The sequence below is a fragment of a genome, unplaced genomic scaffold (assembly GCF_019419815.1).
Source record: "Pyrus x bretschneideri cultivar Hongxiangsu unplaced genomic scaffold, Pyrus_bretschneideri_v1 Contig28, whole genome shotgun sequence".
Classification (NCBI taxonomy): domain Eukaryota; kingdom Viridiplantae; phylum Streptophyta; class Magnoliopsida; order Rosales; family Rosaceae; genus Pyrus; species Pyrus x bretschneideri.
In genome coordinates, this window is record NW_025999590.1 from 5,278,818 (window position 1) to 5,297,452 (window position 18,635).

At 39.3% G+C, this 18,635-nt stretch overlaps 3 protein-coding genes, 1 long non-coding RNA gene and 1 pseudogene across 4 annotated transcripts; 2 read left to right on the plus strand and 3 right to left on the minus strand.

Annotated features, from left to right (window-relative positions):
- The first annotated feature begins 400 nt into the window (after positions 1–400).
- Positions 401–1,755, plus strand: LOC125479130 (annotated as a pseudogene).
- Positions 1,756–2,774: 1,019 nt separating this feature from the next.
- LOC103927275 (F-box protein SKIP23) lies at positions 2,775–4,833 on the minus strand. Its single transcript, XM_009336177.3, has one exon. It carries the CDS (start codon positions 4,192–4,194, stop codon positions 2,992–2,994), a length of 1,203 nt encoding a protein of 400 aa, XP_009334452.2. The 5' UTR covers positions 4,195–4,833; the 3' UTR covers positions 2,775–2,991.
- A 152-nt stretch (positions 4,834–4,985) lies between these two features.
- On the minus strand, positions 4,986–6,977 carry LOC125479336 (pseudouridylate synthase 1 homolog). Its single transcript, XM_048588543.1, has 2 exons — positions 5,529–6,977; positions 4,986–5,420 (listed from the first exon to the last, which is right to left on the minus strand). The coding sequence occupies exons 1-2, from the start codon at positions 6,878–6,880 to the stop codon at positions 5,105–5,107; spliced, it is 1,668 nt and encodes a 555-aa protein (XP_048444500.1). The 5' UTR covers positions 6,881–6,977; the 3' UTR covers positions 4,986–5,104.
- Positions 6,978–8,067: 1,090 nt separating this feature from the next.
- On the plus strand, positions 8,068–12,434 carry LOC125479337 (probable alpha-amylase 2). Its single transcript, XM_048588544.1, has 13 exons — positions 8,068–8,337; positions 8,647–8,726; positions 8,828–8,861; positions 9,167–9,204; positions 9,495–9,621; positions 9,715–9,941; positions 10,035–10,180; positions 10,298–10,410; positions 10,660–10,748; positions 11,156–11,278; positions 11,529–11,564; positions 11,745–11,843; positions 11,930–12,434. Exons 2-13 carry the CDS (start codon positions 8,709–8,711, stop codon positions 12,119–12,121), a joined length of 1,242 nt encoding a protein of 413 aa, XP_048444501.1. The 5' UTR covers positions 8,068–8,337; positions 8,647–8,708; the 3' UTR covers positions 12,122–12,434.
- Positions 12,435–14,941: 2,507 nt separating this feature from the next.
- On the minus strand, positions 14,942–16,796 carry LOC125479182. Its single transcript, XR_007259859.1, has 2 exons — positions 16,028–16,796; positions 14,942–15,442 (listed from the first exon to the last, which is right to left on the minus strand). It is a non-coding gene; the product is annotated as an uncharacterized LOC125479182 (long non-coding RNA).
- Between the last annotated feature and the right edge of the window lie 1,839 nt (positions 16,797–18,635).

The following is an 18,635-nucleotide window of genomic DNA, read 5'->3' on the forward strand; positions in this document are numbered from 1 at the left end:
TATTACAATTGGTTGAATTTTTTTTATTAATGTTTTTTTATCAAGATTCCAACCAATTATAATATATTTTGTGTACCAAATCATGTTCTCGTGCAAATATTCTCTTTCATTTTGCATACTCTAATCCAGAAATTGGGCGCCTCGCCTCGCTATATAATCACGAGAAACAGAAACGCTGCTTTGCACTTTGCAGCAACGCTTTATCATCGTTATCCCTCTCAAAACTTAAAAGCAAAAGCAACCCTCTCCATCCCCTCTTACCTTTTCACACTTTCGGATTTCCGTTTCCAGAGCATATTCTGCTTAATTTTCGCAAATTCCACTATATAATTAATAAATACAACTAAATCGAGAAAGTTAAAAATTTATAAAAAATGAATTATTTTTCTTCTCCTTCCATACCAACACTCTGTCGGACCAGCAACACCTCCTTGAGAAACTTCAAGTGTCTAACATCCAAGGCCGGGACAAACATGGTCGAAACGTTCTTCGCATCGTTGGAAAGTTCTTTCCAGGTAATTATTTGAAAAAATCCAATGTCTTTTTATTTTAGCGCACTCCTTAGTTACAAGTTCGACGCTACCAAACTCAAGATAAAATATTTGTTGCTTAATTAAGACGTTATTAATTTGTTATGCTGAATTTATTTTTGTTATGTTAAATGTTCACGATCAGCTCGAAGTGTGACCAACGAGGCTGTGAACAAGTACTTGGAGGAGAAAATATTCCCAAAGTTAGGGGAAAAGGCTTACTTCTCGGTGGTGTACGTGCACACAGATGTGAATCGCGGTGACAACCGGAATTTCAACCCTCCAATCCATCTACGAGGCAATTACGACTGCCATCAAGGATCGCCTCCAAGCTGTTTACTTTCTCCACCCGGGATTGCAGGCCAAGCTCTTCCTCGCCACCTTTGGTCGTCTCCCTTTCACCGGAGGGTACATTACGTAACACTAATTAACAAACATCGATGCATATTTAATTAAGATGGTTATTAACACGATCAAATATTAACTAACAGTTTTATCAAACGTTGACCCATGGCGCACGTTAGTGAATGGTAATGGTGATGAGTGGCTTGTGGTTTTATTGGTGGACCTGCAGGTTGTACAAGAAGCTAAAATATGTGCAAAGGCTGGAGTTTCTGTGGAACCAGGTGCGGAGGAATGAGGTGGAGGTTCCGGAGTTGGTGTACGATTACGATGAGGAGCTGGAGTGCCCTCCGATCATGGATTATGGATTAGAGAGTGATCACCCCAGAGTCTACGAAGCTTCCTGTTTTGCGTCTTCTATGACGTCGTCTACGCTGGATTGGCCTGCTGTTTCCATGTACTCCATGCGTTGTATTGCCTAGCTAGGCTGCACCTAAGTTGGAGGATATGAGTTTGTTTTAGGTTGTTCCTAGTAACTTCAAATTGTACGAAAATTTCAAGTCCGAAAAAATCGGTTTGATTTCTGTTTCGTACTTGGTTCCTCAGTAAAGAATGTCTGGGTCGTTTACAAACACATCAGAAATGGCATTAGGCTCTCCGGTTTGGCCATACGCAGCATGAATCTCAGTCCAAAATTTGATAGGTAGGCATAGTTTCTCAGTTGTAAGAAACACTTGTGCACCGATGCGTTTTTGTTAGAAATGTTTTTACTACAATTTTGTTCCAAGCCCTTCCAGATCCAGGTGTGTATCCAGGAAACGATTCAACGAAACCAAACGAAGTTGTAAGTTTTTCTGTCAAACAAAATCAAAATCGTACCCTCTCCCTATACATCAATGATCTCGTAATTTTAACTCAATTGGGATAATGATCTCTCAACTAAAAATTCATTACCATTGGTCTCTCAACTCATCAAAACGTGCAACTATAATCCTTCAACTAAAAATATATTACCATTGGTCCCTCAACTTTAATCCAACTAGAGAAATGATCCCTCAATTTTAACCCAATTGGAGCAATGGTCCCTTAACTTAAACTCAATTGGAGCAATGATCCCTCAACTATAACCTAATTGTAGCAATGGTCCTTTCAACATAAATCATTTTGACAAAATTATGACGAAATTGACGACACTGACCATAGCTACACGTTTTGATGAATTGAGGGACTCCAATTATAGTAATGGTCTTTCCAACATAACTCATTTTGACAAAATTCTGACGAAGTTGGCGAAAATGACCATAGCTAAACACTTTAATGAGTTGAGAGATCAATGGTAATGAATTTTTAGTTGAGAGACCATTGCTCCAATTTGATTAAAATTGAAGAACTATTGCTACAATTTACTTTAAAGAAAAAGGTTTTGTCTTCGTTATTAAAAAGACCGGCCCCGAAAGGCCACTTGCAATAGCTAAAGGACAATACTAACCTATCGTCCGGCCTAGCCACGTGAAGTAGACAGGTAATGTCCAAAAAATCACCATTAATTCATAGGCCAATTGCCAAATAATTTCAGCAAAATTTGAGAATCCCTGCTTCTACAAAACGAAAACTAATCACCACCACAATGTTTCATCTGTCATTGACAAATTGTACATCAGTCCATCTGAGACGAGGGGAATCTGCCGTGTAACCGGATCATATCCCCCTGCACACAACGCTCTTAGCGTTAGTGCGACACAAAGATACACATCCGGCGACGTATGAGAGTTTCTCCGATGACACATTTTGTTTAAATCATCTAAACACCACTCGGCCAACGTTAACCAATCTCATCACCCTATCACCTAAACCATCCAACACCACAAGTCACCTCCCTTGCACACCAAGTTACTAGAGAGATTGATACAAAAGGGCAGTATCTGTGTTATTAAACATTGATATATAATGGATTACTGCAGAGTAGAGTGTCAATTATTACATAGAATGTATAAACAAATGCACGAAACAGAAAACATAGAAATAATTATATACAAACCATCGTTTAACATTACAATTAACACCGGATAATTGCGATTACTTACCATTCAATTGAATTGATGATCCTGCCTTCACTGCATCAGCATGGATTTGGAGTTACCCAAAGAGGTAGAGAACCGGCAGGCCAATGCACCTCATAATTCGAATTCCTTGGATAAGGGGGCAACTCTTGAATTGTTCCATCCCACAATTTGAAAATGCCCGAATCATATCCCCAGACTCCGCTCTCATTGTTTGATTCCGAATAATCGTCTGTGAAATAAACGCAGTTTCCAAGGCTTCCCGGAAAATCAGACGCCGACAATGAAAACGATGAGTTTTCACCGATAAACACCATCCTATCACCCAAGTTCTCAACCTTGTCCCACCTCTCCCCCAACCAATTCATCCTAAAAACATCAAATTTCGCTGTCCTGTAATTTACATTTGCATTGTACACCAGAAAACCATAATCAATCTGCAAATACCGACTCACCAACAACAAATCATCCCCTGAACTAACCAAATATCGCATGTCCGCATCCTCTAGTCTCGGCGTTCGGATTAACCTGACCCTAGGCGGAGACGGACCATTAACATCGCACTCCGCCACGGTGCCCTTCTTGTCGACGGCGTAAAACAAACCGTTGACAGATACGACATCCTCGGAATACGACTGTGCGCCGTCGATAAAAGTCCAGGTCTGGTCTCCGTCCCTGCAAAACGCCAAGTCGCCGGTTTGATTGACAATCGCTACGGCGGTGAAAGTGAAGCCCCTGGCTTCCAGAGGACTCGAAGAAAGGACCACCTTTTTCAGAAACGAATCGCGCATCTGGGTCAGGCTGCGCGTGTAGACGTCACCGGACGGGGATACGAGGGCGTATTCTCGGCCAACATCGGCGTAATCAAATCGAACAACGTTGGGGAAGGTGGAGAGCGGAGGGAGGTGGCGCTTGGCGCGCGTGAGGGGGTTAACGAGGAGGACGGAAGGGGTCTCGTCGAGGATGACGAGCCATCCGTGGGAGGAGCCGCAGCGGCGCTTACGGTGAGAAGCTTCTGGAAGGTGGAGGAAGTGGACTCTGCTGTTAGAGATGTTGAAGAAGGCGCGGTGGGATTGGTTGGGCTGGGATTGGGGGAGCATCAGCCAAGGGAGCTGGGGAGGGAGGTGGTGCGGGGTTTTGGGGACGGAGGCTCGCCAGCTGTGACACACCACCCGGAATCGGAGGTAGTCGGCGTAGATTGTGAGCTTTTTGGAGATTGATTCGGCGAGTTCTGGTGGTAGTTGGGTCCAATCCACCTCCATTCTCGCTGGTAGACACGAAGGACCCCACCGCCCCCCGCCACAGAGGTTTGGCTTTCCTTCTCACTTGAACAATATTCTGTCGCTCTAATTCAATTCAACTTTACATATAAAAAATATTCCACCACATTTGAGTTTACATTGGACCACTGGGAAGGTCGCTCTGGAATTTGGAAATGAAACTGGGCCGTTAAGCCAAGGCCCATGATGTTCACGGGCTCACGTGCTGACGAAAATTCTCACAAGCTGGAGTGAAGGACCAATGTTCCTCATGTTGCCAAATTCAAGTACCGAGCGATGTTAACGGACTCTAAGTTCAGGAGCCGAAGTTACATTTTTTGTTTTCCGTAAAATGTCGATTTAGTTTTTGAATTATTATTTTAGTAAAAATTAGGCTCATGAATTATTTTTTCAGTAAAATAAGTATCTAAATTTATTAAAAATTACAAATTTCTTCCCTACTATTATATTCAAAGCTATTTTATCTAATTTTTCGTCAACTTAAGTCATTTCACACTTTAGAATGTAATATTGTTATTTTCTCGCCTATAAGCCCTTAACATATTATATAGGACGCGAATTTAACGTCTAATTTATCCACCAAAGTTAACTCCATACGCTATTTCTTTATAAAAGAAAATTACCAATCTACCCTCCAGTGTGTATCACATGCAAGTAACGTGACTTAAATTGACGAAAAATTGAATATAGTATCTTCAAATCTAATATTAAGGATGTAATTGACACTTTTTTTTTTTTTTTTTAATTCAAGGATTGATTTTTTTGAAAAAAAATAGTTTAAAAACTTAATTTTCATGATAATTCAGAGACTAAATTAGCAATTCATCATTCCCTAAAAGACATAAGAGTTTGTCTTCATTGAAGAAACCTGATTCCCTGTGGAAAAAAAAACTTACTCGGGGGCGACATTACCCGCATCAGCACTTATTCCGTTGGCGGTGTTTCCATGGTTCTCGGCAGGACCTAAATCCGGATAGTTACGGTGGTTGAGGGAGTGCAACCAGAGACCCACAACACCTTCTTTATGCTCAGTGGATGCAATGTGAGCGTATATATGCTTCATCTTGAAGTCTTCTGCCTCTTGTTCATAGTCTTTCATTGACAGTTCTTCATGACTATCTCCCCATTTCTGGTTGTACGACGCAAAGAAGCACTCATCCAAGTACAAACCAACCTCAGGAGCCGTCGGCACATTGATGTTAACATCCCTATATTTTGTGCATAATAAACTCAGTTAAGCATACATTACATATTCTCTCAGAGTCAAAAAAAACAAAAAGCACACACCAACATACTATGATGATCCAAGTACTTACTTTTGCAATGCCCTTTCTAGCAATGACTCAGAAGCACATCCCCTGAAGATTGCCACCGCAAGCCCGATCATCTTCCTAATCTGATGAAGCATGAAGCTCTGCCCCACAACTTCACACTTAACGAATTCCATACCCTCAACTGTAACCGTGGTGTTTGCATTGAACGAAATGATGTAGCGCTGAGCAGCAGGATCTACAGCTTTAGTTCTGGTGGTGAAGTTGTGGAAGTTATGAGTCCCCTCATAACTATTCAAAATTTTGTTAAACCTTTCCCTCTCCTTCTCACCATAACAAGATCCACTTCCCCTTCCACTTCCCTCCTCTGTCTTCTCGTCTCCATTAGCCTTCTCTTCACCAAGACTAACATTCGTATCATTCATTGACTCGGAATTCAAATCAGCAGCGTCTGCCTCATTGGGGACCGCTCGATTATTCTCAACCTCAATTTCAGAAACTTCATTGTTATTAATACTGATGCTAATTTCAGTTTTGAGTTCAGAATTCGAAGTATCAACCCCAGCATTCTCCGTAAGAACCCTAGTTTCTTCATTAATGCTAAGGCTAACTTCATTTCTGGGCTCAGAAATCGAATTATCATCCCCAGCATTTCCGGGAAGAACCTTAATTTCTTCACTAATTTCAGATTCAACCATAGCCTCATTGGTGTTCGACGAAATGCCTAGCTCAAAACTCGTCCCCCTCAATTCATACGTGCGCTTACCCATCAAGCCCCCGACTTTACGCCCTCTCTCGGAGCACTCCAAACACTTAACAAACTCCTGATCAGACCCAAGACTGGCCAACACGCTCTCTCTATCGCGATGAGCACTCGGATCAAGAGCAAACACAGGAATGAGATACACATACCTTCTCCGATCACAGAACTTCTTCGCGTTAAACGACGCTGTGACGCGTTTATAGCCGAAAATCCGAATCTGAGGAGAAAGGTTTGAATTGAGGCGGTCGACGAATCCCGGTGGATCAACATAGAAGCGGCCCGAGACAACCTGGCCCACGGCGCTGACCCCCTTATCGGTGCGGGCGGAGCGGGCCCAATCGTAGCGCTTAGGGCTGTTGCGGTCCTGCTCGGGGACGGCGTTGGAGAGGTAAAGAGCTTCTTCGAGGTCGCCCTCGATGGTTTTGGCGCCTGGATTCTTTTGCATTCCTTGGTATCCCACACCTAAATAAGCGAAGAAAATTGCAACCTTTCGACGCTTGTACCTGGGCGTTTTGGCTGTGGTGGTGGTGGCTTCTTCGTCGTCGCTGGTGGACATTTTGAGCTTCTTGGGCTCTGGCTCGTGTGGCTGGGGCGGCGGTGGTGATCTAGTGGGTTTCGTATCTGGGTTCTCCATGTTCAGTGATGAGAGTGGGGCTTGTTAACGTTGGTCGAGGACTCCATTTTCATTAACAGGCCGCTGTAGGCATTTTGTGGAGATATGTAGTTCTCTCTGTACCCTGATAAAACCCTAGAATGTGACCATGTTTTACTTGCCTTTTTTTTCAAAAAATAAAAAATAAAATAAAAAGGAAAATATTATGAAAGAAAAAAAAAATTATAGACATTAAAATAATTTTTTAAAAAAATCCTGTACATTAAAGTAATTTTTTATTTGAAAAAAAAATTCATGCTTTTAGACCTACCTTTTTTGGAGTAAAACTCAAATTTTAGATTCTATATTTATCCTAATTTACTCCAATTCTTGGGTCAAATATGAGTTTTAACGTAAAACTTATGTTTGGGGGCAAATTTAAATTTATTAGATTAGATATTAAATTAGGAAACCAACAAATTTCAAATTCACGCTGTGATGTAAGAATAATACTCATCTCCACCATATTTATCTCCATCTTCTTTCATTTTATATAAGTTTATATTTACACAAAAAGTGTAACTAGAAAATAAAAGGGATTAACATAGAATATGTAAAGTCATCCCCCTCTTCAATGTATTTTCCCGCTTATGGAGATAACCCACCATGGTAAGAAAGTGTGTATGGTCACAAAGTCAAACATTAGCGGGGTCATTGGCTGCCGACAACTTAAAAAACTTCATGTATATTTTTATGTGTATTTATTTAACTGTATAAATCATCAAGACAAGCTAAATTATAACATCTTCTTTCTATTTCTACGTTTTTTTTTTTTTTTTATCATTCTTATCCTTCTTTTCTCTCTTCTTATATGTAATCTATTGTGCCACCTCGATGAAATACTTTAGTTGACAAACGTCGGCAACCTTTATCATTATTTTATTGTTTCTGTAGCCACTTCCGACAAGACTTTACATATCGTATGAGTTGATGGCATAATATATTTTTTATGCACATATTATTTGAATATATCAATACCTCGTTTCAACGGTTCATGTTGCAGCACGTCAATTTCTTAACCCGGCAGAGTACTTGGAATTACGAAATCATGAATGATTTATCACCGTCCAAGTCCAACGCATCATTTTTCTTAACGTGCCCAATTGCCTAACAAGCACAAAGCCAAACATCCGATCCCGCCATTCACAACGCACCTTCCCTCCATTTCCATCTCTCTTGTTTTCCTCCTTTCCAAATTCCAACTCCCTTCTGCCATCGCCCTTCGATATCGAATCCTTTTTCTTCCTTTTACAGCAGAATATCTATATTCTCTCGTCACCTTTTCAACTTCAACTTGTATCGTGCGTCCGCGTGATTCGAATTCGGTGGTCTCCCTCGAATTTTCAGCTTTTTCTGTCCTATTTAAGCTGCCCAACGGCGCAACCCCAGACCCACAACCGCAACCGCAATCGCATTCGCAGCCAGCCATAGAGCCTTCGGTACGTCTCTATTTTCTCCCGTGCGAATTTTGCAGTTGTAATTCTGATTGCTTCTGATCGCATCACTTAGAAAACTTGCTGAATTCGTATTAATTAAGAATGCCAAAAGTCTGAAGCCCTGCATTTATTCATATACTTATGCTTGCATTCGTGTTTGATTTTGTTAATCTTAACCTGTACGACTTTTTTCTTGCGGACTATGAGACGAAACAGATGAACGTATATCATCACCAAGATTTCATTGTCTTCTCCTCCATTTTGTGTCGTCTTGCCAATGTTTTGGTGCACTCATGTCGTTCATCCATGTAGGATAACCGCCCGTGCCTTACCTGCAATCCGGGGCCGAGTTGGGAAACTACATCCTGAGTCAAATGGGTTACGGAAGTAATGTATGCATGCCTTCTCAATCTCTCTTTCATTCACGCACGCACGCACACTCACAAGATTGGAGGACTTCTTTTCTCTAACCTTCCATTTTGATGAAATGCAGGATTCACGAGAGAACGCGCAGCAGACTGACATTGGTATGCTTTTGCTTTCGCCTGCCGATGCTTTCCATTAATTTTCTCTTTGATTAAAGGGGATAAGGGATTCAGATAGGCCGTATGAAAAGGCAGATCTTACTTTGTCTTGTGAATTTGGAAATTTCAATCATGAACATTGAGAATTTAACTGTACCTGTTGAATAAGCATAGATTAGGCTCATTAGTTTATCTTGTGTTCATACTAATGTGATACTTTGCTGGCGTTTGAAAGTTTGGTTCATGGAGAACATTTTGTATATCGTCCTTTTCTTGACACTAAAGAATGCTTTTGAATTCATATGCAGGTGCAGCGGTGCGCAATGGAAGAGAAATCCTTTTTCAGGTAAATTTTACACTTTCCGCATAATATTAAGATAGGTTCAACATCTTGTTGGAGCCATTTTATACATATAATATATAGTCCTTATGGAATATGGTAATCCTGTTATTTGAAGTGATTAAACTGCGGTCTTCTGGATTGTTGGAAAAGTAAATGGTCGATGCTGTATGATGTAAACGTTTTTTTTTTTTTTAACTTGATATTGTAATGATGGTAAATTGTTTTGGTTGCATTAAAGCTATCATAGCTCTCAGCTTAATCAAGAATATGATTTGACCGAACTATATCTACAGGCCTTCAATTGGGAGTCTCATAAACATGATTGGTGGAGAAATTTAGAAACTAAAGTTCCGGATATAGGAAGATCTGGTTTTACATCAGCATGGTTGCCACCTTCAACTCAGTCCTTTGCACCGGAAGGTTGGATGCACAAAATTTCTAGGCTGTTTTCTTGTGCTCTCTGCATATAAATGATTGGATCACCATGTTTGTTTTCTTTTTCTCTTATTATAGGTTACCTTCCGCAGGACATATATTCTCTCAATTCTAAATATGGATCTGAGAACTTGTTAAAATCCTTACTTCATAAAATGAAGCAACATAAAGTTAGAGCAATGGCTGACATAGTTATCAATCATCGTGTTGGGACTACTAGAGGGCATGGTGGAAAGTACAACCGCTATGATGGAATTTCGTTGTCATGGGATGAACGTGCTGTCACATCTTGTACCGGTGGATTGGTAATGAAATCTGTCACTGCTTGAATGACTCTGCATGATTCATGATGCAATGTCTGTTGAGCTCATTGAATATCTCTGTATTTTATATATCAGGGTAATCGAAGCACTGGGGACAATTTCCATGGGGTTCCGAATATTGATCATAGCCAACTTTTTGTTCGAAAAGATATTACAGGATGGCTGCAGTGGCTACGTAATAATGTTGGTTTTCAGGATTTCCGATTTGATTTTGCAAGGGGGTAAGACTTATACTTGCATAAAATTGAGTTTCGTTTTTAACTGGGTTTATGCACCGCGTACGTTTTTCCATGTCTTTGATTTTATTTGGCCTTTACGTGTTTTCAATGTTACAATAGTTATTCGGCAAAATATGTGAAAGAATACATTGAAGGAGCAAAACCAATTTTTTCTGTTGGGGAGTATTGGGATTCTTGCAACTACAACGGTCATGGCCTAGATTACAACCAAGGTATTGGATTATATGGTTTCGAGATGTGCAGGGTATTGGACTATATTACTCTATAAGAAATTAATAAGTTTAACACTGCATACTACCGTATAAAGGGTAGCTTAGCCCTGTTGATAGCATTCCTTTTTGCCCTTTCGTTTGATGTGTATTGTAATTTGCTGTCTTAATTGGGTTCAGGGATCAAATCTCTTTCTACTGAGGATTTGAGCTGACTGTTTGATCTTTATGATGATTGATAATGTTACGCAGATAGCCACAGACAGCGGATAGTAAACTGGATCAACGGCACAGGACAGCTATCAACTGCGTTTGACTTTACAACCAAGGGAATTCTTCAGGTAAATTCCATTTGCAAACAGATTGGCATATCCAACCGCAGCCCACCCCTTTGCACACTGTATGCACAACAGTTCACTAAGATGGACATTTACAATAATAATGAGTCCCGGTCATTAGATCAATTGAGTGGTTAACCTTTTTATTATATATAAGAAAAGAAATCATGTAGCAATCTTCATCAAAGTATCTCTTCGTCTATGAATACTAGTACTCCTCACAAGTATGTCCAGTCTGCTGTATCCGTAGTACTTGCCACCTTTTTTTCCAGATTGTAACAACGTCCATACTCATCAAAATATTTCTTAATCAATGAGTACCATTTCCCTTTCCTTTTTCTTCTGGTTGCCACCTTCCCCTCCTATCTTCTTGTTTAGACTTTGGACATTTATACATGCATTCTATGCAGGAAGCGGTTAAAGGACAATTGTGGCGCCTGCGCGACCCCCAAGGGAAGCCACCAGGTGTAGTTGGATGGTGGCCTTCTCGATCTGTCACCTTCCTAGATAACCATGATACGGGCTCAACGCAGGTACTGTTACTATTCTGTTGTGCTGAAGTAAATATCATTGGGAACTTAGGCTACAATCTTTTGGGCTGAACAAGTCAAGTTTGGGCCTAAGCAACCCTGATTAATACTCTCTGCATTACAACTACATTTTCTCTGCGTACAAGTGTATCACGTTTATGTTACTGTGGTACCTATCTTTTCAGAGATTGGCCGTTTGGTTCCATAGTGAAAGTAAGAAATCCACTCACATTATAATCATTTTGTCTCGCAGGCTCATTGGCCCTTCCCTTCAAATCATGTTATGGAGGTACGAAAACTTGTTTATTAAGTTCAAATGCTTTGCATTTAGATGGGAAATCCAGTTCCTGTCATTGATGTTATTACTGCTGGCAGCTGCTATATTCTAATTGATATGAGAATAATTCTTCAAATCCACCTAAAAATTGGAGTGCAAGTTCTCTAACCTCCAAGTCCATGATTTCCGCAGGGTTACTCGTACATACTCACGCACCCAGGAATACCAACAGTTTTCTACGATCATTTCTATGATTGGGGTGATTCCATTCATGATCAGATTGTGAAACTGGTATGCAGTATAGGCAGTTCCCTTTTCCGACTTGATGTCTTTTGAACAAAAGTTTCTCATTTGTTAGCATTGGCACTTGTCTGCAGATTGACATCAGGAAGCGTCAAGACATTCACAGCCGATCATCTATAACGATCCTAGAGGCCCAACCGAATCTCTACTCTGCTATGATAGGGGAGAAAGTGTGCATGAAAATTGGGGATGGTTCATGGTCCCCAGCCGGTAGGGAGTGGACACTGGCGACCTGTGGTCACAGATATGCTGTTTGGAACAAGTAGCTTAGAAATATTATAGATATAGCTTTTACTTAATTTATGCCCACGCACTATGGTTGTTAATATGTATTTATATCAATAAGACTTACACCAAATAGGATGATAATCGACGTCCTCATCCTCCACCCCATACGCATTGATAAAGGAGGACTTACATGAACGGATATGCTAAAAGGACGAGCTGACGTTTGTATTGTACGGAAGGTTTTTGCACTAGGAATCATTGTAGTAACTTACAAGTATGGAACTGAGACTTCATGTTGTATCATTAGGCCATTTCTAGTGCCCTAAAATAATGTGTTGCTTTATTGGTTAATGTCATATTGAGTGGTCCTATGAGTGGTCCTCTATGCAAAGTATGTCTGACCCCCTCACATTGCGAGGGAGACTTAAATGAAATGGGAATGCCAAGATAATAGTGTCAGAAATCAATTGCACTTCGTTATGTATTTTGATTTTTTCATGTAGTCGCATAATTAGTTTTAAACTACACTAACTATCTTGACGTCTTAATTTTATACAAAGTCTTCCCACGTCAAACTATTTGATTGATATTCAAATAGCAATTGTATATAATCCTGCGCAACAAACGACAATGATAAGAAGAGTAAAACAGTAGGAATGTGGACGAGAAAAATAAAGGTTAGAGATGGTGAGTGGACCGAAAGAAACAGCAAATATGTCCAGTTGACCAATGTCTTTTATCATAAAGACAAGAAAAAGGTGTTTGTGTGTGTTCCAGGTGATTTGTATTATCACCTCTGAATAGCACGAGCCATAAAAACAATCATCGAAGTTTGTAGTAAAAAGAAGAGAAAGCTTTGGTCCCGTAAGAGGATATATGATTTCCCCCGGCCCATATGGACACGAATGTGTAATGCAATCAGACAATTCTTTACCACCAAATATAATAATAAATAACAGTATGCGTTAATATGCAAGATACTGATATCACAATTATAATTTACGACGACCAAAAACAAAAGGCAAATTGTAATATTGGTATCAGATTTCTACCATGCTAAAATTAGGCTAAATTTACTTTGTTACCAACTTGATCGTCTGTATTTTCTTTTTAGTTTTATATAACGATGTTTACGTATGCAGACAATCATGCATACAATTATTGAATGATTCTTGAACAATGAGCTAAGGGGATATATGTACATACATGTATGTATATATATATATATATATCACTTTCTTTGGGTTAAATACTCATTTGTTTGTATTGAATGACACATTTTGAACATTTAAATTAAGGAAAACTAATGAAAATGGCTTGAAAACTTTGAGTTTTAACATAAGGACAAAATAAAGGACAAAGTGAATAGTACCAGGATTGATTTTTTAGTATAAAAATGTGGTTTTTCGTTAAAGTGAACAGTACCGCGAGTTTTTTGTTAAAACTCCCATTAAATTAAGTATTTATAAGGGCATTTGTAACTCATCGAGTGGTTAAGTTAGAATATTCGTGCATTCAAAGTTTTAAGTTTGAATTAAACAAGTTGAGGATTAATAGGTTGACAGATGTGGGAGGTCATCCTGTCTAAAAATAAAAGCTTAGATTTCAACACATTTGTGTCTGTGGGCAGTACTTATACAGGTTCATGAGGAGTTTTAATTTATTAATTAAAAACCTTTCTTCTTTTTCAAAACTTTATTGTAAACTGTGGCAATGGTTGGTGATGGTGGTTGTTCTCGTTCCAATGCTTTCCTTGAACAGATGCAGGGATTAAACGTGCTTTCATCAATCATGAAAACGAATAATATATGTGTGTGTGTGTGTGTGTGAAGTGAATCTGCAGATTTCTTTTCATCACTTGCAGCCTTGCAGGGTGAGTGAAAGTGTTCACATTCTTATTCTCTGCTGCCAAAACATGGTAATTTTCCTTTTTCTTTTCACATTTTCTTCTACGTATGTAGAGGTAGAAAATACCCCAGGCAACAGTTACCCTGGAGTTAAGGTCAACGGAAGAAAGATTACTCTTTGAATAAAATGAAGGAATATTGACTGAGCTCGTGATGTAAACCCGCATGTGCGTGTGGTACGCAGGTAAGGCGATGAGGGGCATATATAGAGCCAACAAACGATTGTGGCCACCGGCCCACCACACAGCAGAAAGCGATCCCGCTCCACTCCACAAAACACTCATTACTCAATTTTGCATGGCGTTTATTCAAAATAAATTAGGTATGTAGGGAGGCTCGCGTTCATCAATTCTCTTCCTTTGCCGTTTTTGCTTCTGACTAGTTGAAAGTAGTCCATCCCCCTCGTTTATATCCCCGTTATAGAAATGTGTTATTCTCTCCCCTCCATCCCCTATTCTCACAGTTGTGTTATTCTCGCCCGGCCCACTCTTTTTCCCTCCCCTCCCCTCACCTCCCCTCCTCTCACGGTTTTTTTATTTTCTTCCCTCTCTACAAAGATCAAAAAACAAAAATTCTTCTTCCCTCTCTACAAAGATCAAAACAAAATAAAATCTTAACCGTTTAAACAGGATGAAAGAGAGAGATAATGACAAGGGGAAAAATCCTTGTCCCATCTAAAGAGGGGTGTTCGGTGATGTTTCTGATCTGCGTTATTTATTGGCATCGTCAGTGGTTCAATCATAATCCTACGTTGCTGTTTAGGTGGTATGGAAAATAGGTACAGGCCTTGGGTGAGAAGAGTGGAAGATAGCAGAGACTTGGACTATATAGAAAGGTATTCGTATTCTTCTTACTTCTCTTGACTTAAGTGAGTGGTAGGGCTGCCATGGCCTCATCAGTCATGATATTAAAAGACGTTGGTCCACCACAAAACCATAATTAAAACACAAATTACTGACACTAAACACAATGGTGGCAGGCATGCATGCATGCCATGCCATAATCACTGAGATATATTACCCCCCTTGTATTTTTTAATCTCACATATAATCAGCATCATTACACATTCAGAAAAAAAGAAAAAAAGAAAAGAAAACAGGAGTCACTGATGATAAGATAACAACATTAATGTCAAAAGTTAGATCCATCCGTAAACTTGAGGAAGCCTTAGCCATCATTTTTGGTCTGACAGTGTTCTAATACTTCTTGTCCATCATCAAATACTAACTGTGTTTCGAGTACTTGACCTCCCTCGTCAAATGCTACCTGTGTTTAGAGAGCTTCCTGCTTCATTCGCTACTTCCTGCAAATCTGGGTTTATATATAAGGTGTATATGGCTCCTCCTCCTCCACCTCGTTGCTTGCAGCTCCTACGATATGATCTCTTAGGTGTTGCTAACCCTAGCTGGGTTAATTAAGTTGGTTCTTGTTTGGGCCTCTCTGTCGTGCTCCCTTGTAAAAAAACCCAAAAATGTTTTCCAAAAAAAAAAATAATAAAATAAACCCAAAAATAAACAGACAATACTCAGAAAACCCTAACTATAGATAGATCGGAATAATTGAACAGTTCATGCAAACAATTATTTTTTTTACAAGTACTACCAAATATTTGGAGAGCAAAATTGAACCCCTTAGTTATGAGGTAAGAAATTAAAGATTTCAGAAATTGGGTATATATATATCTACATAAGTAAGCAAAAACCATATGGAAACTAGGATTCCATTAGCTAGCTACTTCCCAATCATCAGCAGTCGCGGTACCAATCAATTATTAAAAAGAAAATTAGCCAAAATGAGGTGATGAAATTGATCAAACAGAAACAAATTGCAAGAGTTCACTGGTGATGATTGCACTGTTTAAGAGGTGCTCAACTGGCAATATAATTGTTGGACCCAGCAAATTAACAGACCAATAAATTATGGGACCAAAAAAAGCATCTGATCTGTAAAAAAACAGAAAAATCTAATAAACTGGGGAATGATCAGGATGAGCGGCAGTATCAGAAACTGAGGCCCTTGCAGACGAAGAATTCTTACCGTATTGTCACGAGGAAGATCGAGTACTGGTTAAAGATACATCTATGTCGTCACGGGGGTTTTACAAAGAGAAGCCAACAGAGCTCTGTTGGCAGTATGCCCACCTCCATCCATTGAGCCACAGACCCACAGAGAGAGGGGGAGGTGGACAGAATGCCAAAGAACTCTGTAAGAAACTCTTTGCAAAACCCACGTGATCATCCAAGTTTGCAGAACTAGCAACGAGACCCACGCAGACGATTCTTCTAACACAGAAAGATATGGCCAGCGATAACGTAGATGTATATATGGAGTGGATGAGGAATTAGGGTTAGGAGGGGACAGATGGGTTCTATTTATTTTGTTTAGTACTCACAATAAATAGGATGGAAGGTTGTGGGTGTAATTAATTAATTGAGAGCTAGGTTTTAGTACTCTTTCACAGAGAGAAGAGAGAGAGAGAGAAAAGGGGGGTTGGTGGTGGGGGAGGCTAGGTTAAAAAAAGAAAATGAAAAGAAAAGACAGCAGAGAAGATATGTGATGAGATTGGACGGATGGTTGCAATCCTACTCGTAGAGAGAGAGGCTACAGGAGGCATATTTTACGTTTACAAGGATGGATGTTTGGCCAAACGAACAAACCCTATCATCGTCATCATACTTATTCTTCTTCTTCCCCTCTTTTTCCCCTCCCTCGGTTCTGATGAAACCCTCCCTTCACTCTTTTTCTTGCCTTCCTCCCTATCCTCACTCACCCCCAATTAAATCCCCTTTTCACCCCTCAATCCCATCCCATACCATCCCCCCTCGTTTCTGACGCCCAACACAACAAATTCAATAAGATACTTGGATACGTCACCTCTCTCTCTTTCTCTCTCTAGTCTTTAAGAAAAATCACTAAAAAGAAAAGGATTGTGTTTTTCGGAAATCTTCCCTTACATTTTTCACGGTTCTTGGAAAGGGAAAAAGGTTCCTCTTCGAATCCTTTTGCTAAGGATTCTAAGCATCTTACAATCATGTTTATTTATCGTAAATTATATGGTTAATTTTATCAGGTAATATTTATATTTAAATTTTAAAATTTAAATAATTTCTAATTATACGATTTACGATAAACAAACATTATTGCGAGATCTTTAGGATCTCCAAGAAAAGGATCCGATCCCTTTCTCTTGAAAAGGGCCGTCTTAGGCCATTCACTTGACAAAATGCATATATATATATATATATATATATATATATATTTTTTTTTTTTTTCTTCTAAAAATACTACTTTTATTATACATTTGTACCATTATTTGTATCATCTTTCTAATAGAGATAACGGACACACAAGACATGCGAGTCACATCTCTATCAGATAGATGATAGCATTACAATTTGTATCATCATTTGTATCATATCTCTAATAGAAATAACATTACACTTTTCTTTTTCTTTACGAGAGAATAGAGATGGAAAAATAGGATTCTGCAACGATTATATGATATAATTTCTTGGGAAATAGACAAAAATGATCCATTTTCTTAATCTTGGGTCTAAAATAGAAATTTTCAAATATGCACACACGACGTATACAACAATAGGATAGAAATAAGATTTTCTTTAAAACTTAAAATTATCAAATTGCCCTTCCATATAAATGGATTACTCAAAAATTCCAACCCTCATTTCTCATTTTGTAGAGAGAGAAACACAAAGAAGAGGGAGAGAGAAAATCTCTCTCGCCTAATTCCAGCTCAAAGAACCCTAACCCACCCATCTTCTTCATCTAATAGCTCTCTCTCCACCTAAATAATCGACCTCGCAACTCCCAAATCCACAAATTTGAGCTTGCAAAATTCGTTTGAGTTTGATTCGAAACCTTTAGTCAGCATCGAGTACTTTGAATTCGAGCAAAAGCCTCAAATTCTAAAGTAAACAGATCCGAAACCTGCAACCCTGACCCTATCCAATTTATGAGTTCGGACCAGGCCATCGTGAAGCTGGCTACGGTTCAGAAAGTGATTTTAAACGAATAGGAGAATAAGCACTACCGAGAAGTCCAACAAAGGTCGTGGGACAAATATGCGGCGGAGATCCAGGACCCAAAACGCAGAGTCTCCTGGGTGTGTCTAGGGACCTTCAACATGGTAATAGAGGTAGCAAGGGCTTACGATTGAGCGGCGTTCAAGCTCCGCGGCACCAAAGTGATCCTCAACTTGATTTAATTTATTGGATTCAACTTTATATGAAGAATCAAAGATTCATTAATTTGAATTTGGTACCAAATTTGATTGGGTTCAAATATTTCAAGGATTTGAAAATTATACATTGTATGTATATGACATGCACATGATATGCTCACTTATTTGAGTTTAACCCAAAAACTCAGAGTTCACAACTCTCTTCGAATATTGCTAACTATTATATGATAATAAATGACATAAGGACTATATATCCTTGTTATCTTCAACGCCTACCATGTCCTAAACTATGTTAGTGTGAAAAGTATCAAATATGTAAATATGCACCATATACATTATATGCACACCACATGTACAATACATGCACATGATATGCGCAGAATTGGAGATTGAGCAACGAGCTATTTTTCGCATTAATAAGAAACTTTAATGGCAACGTATTGC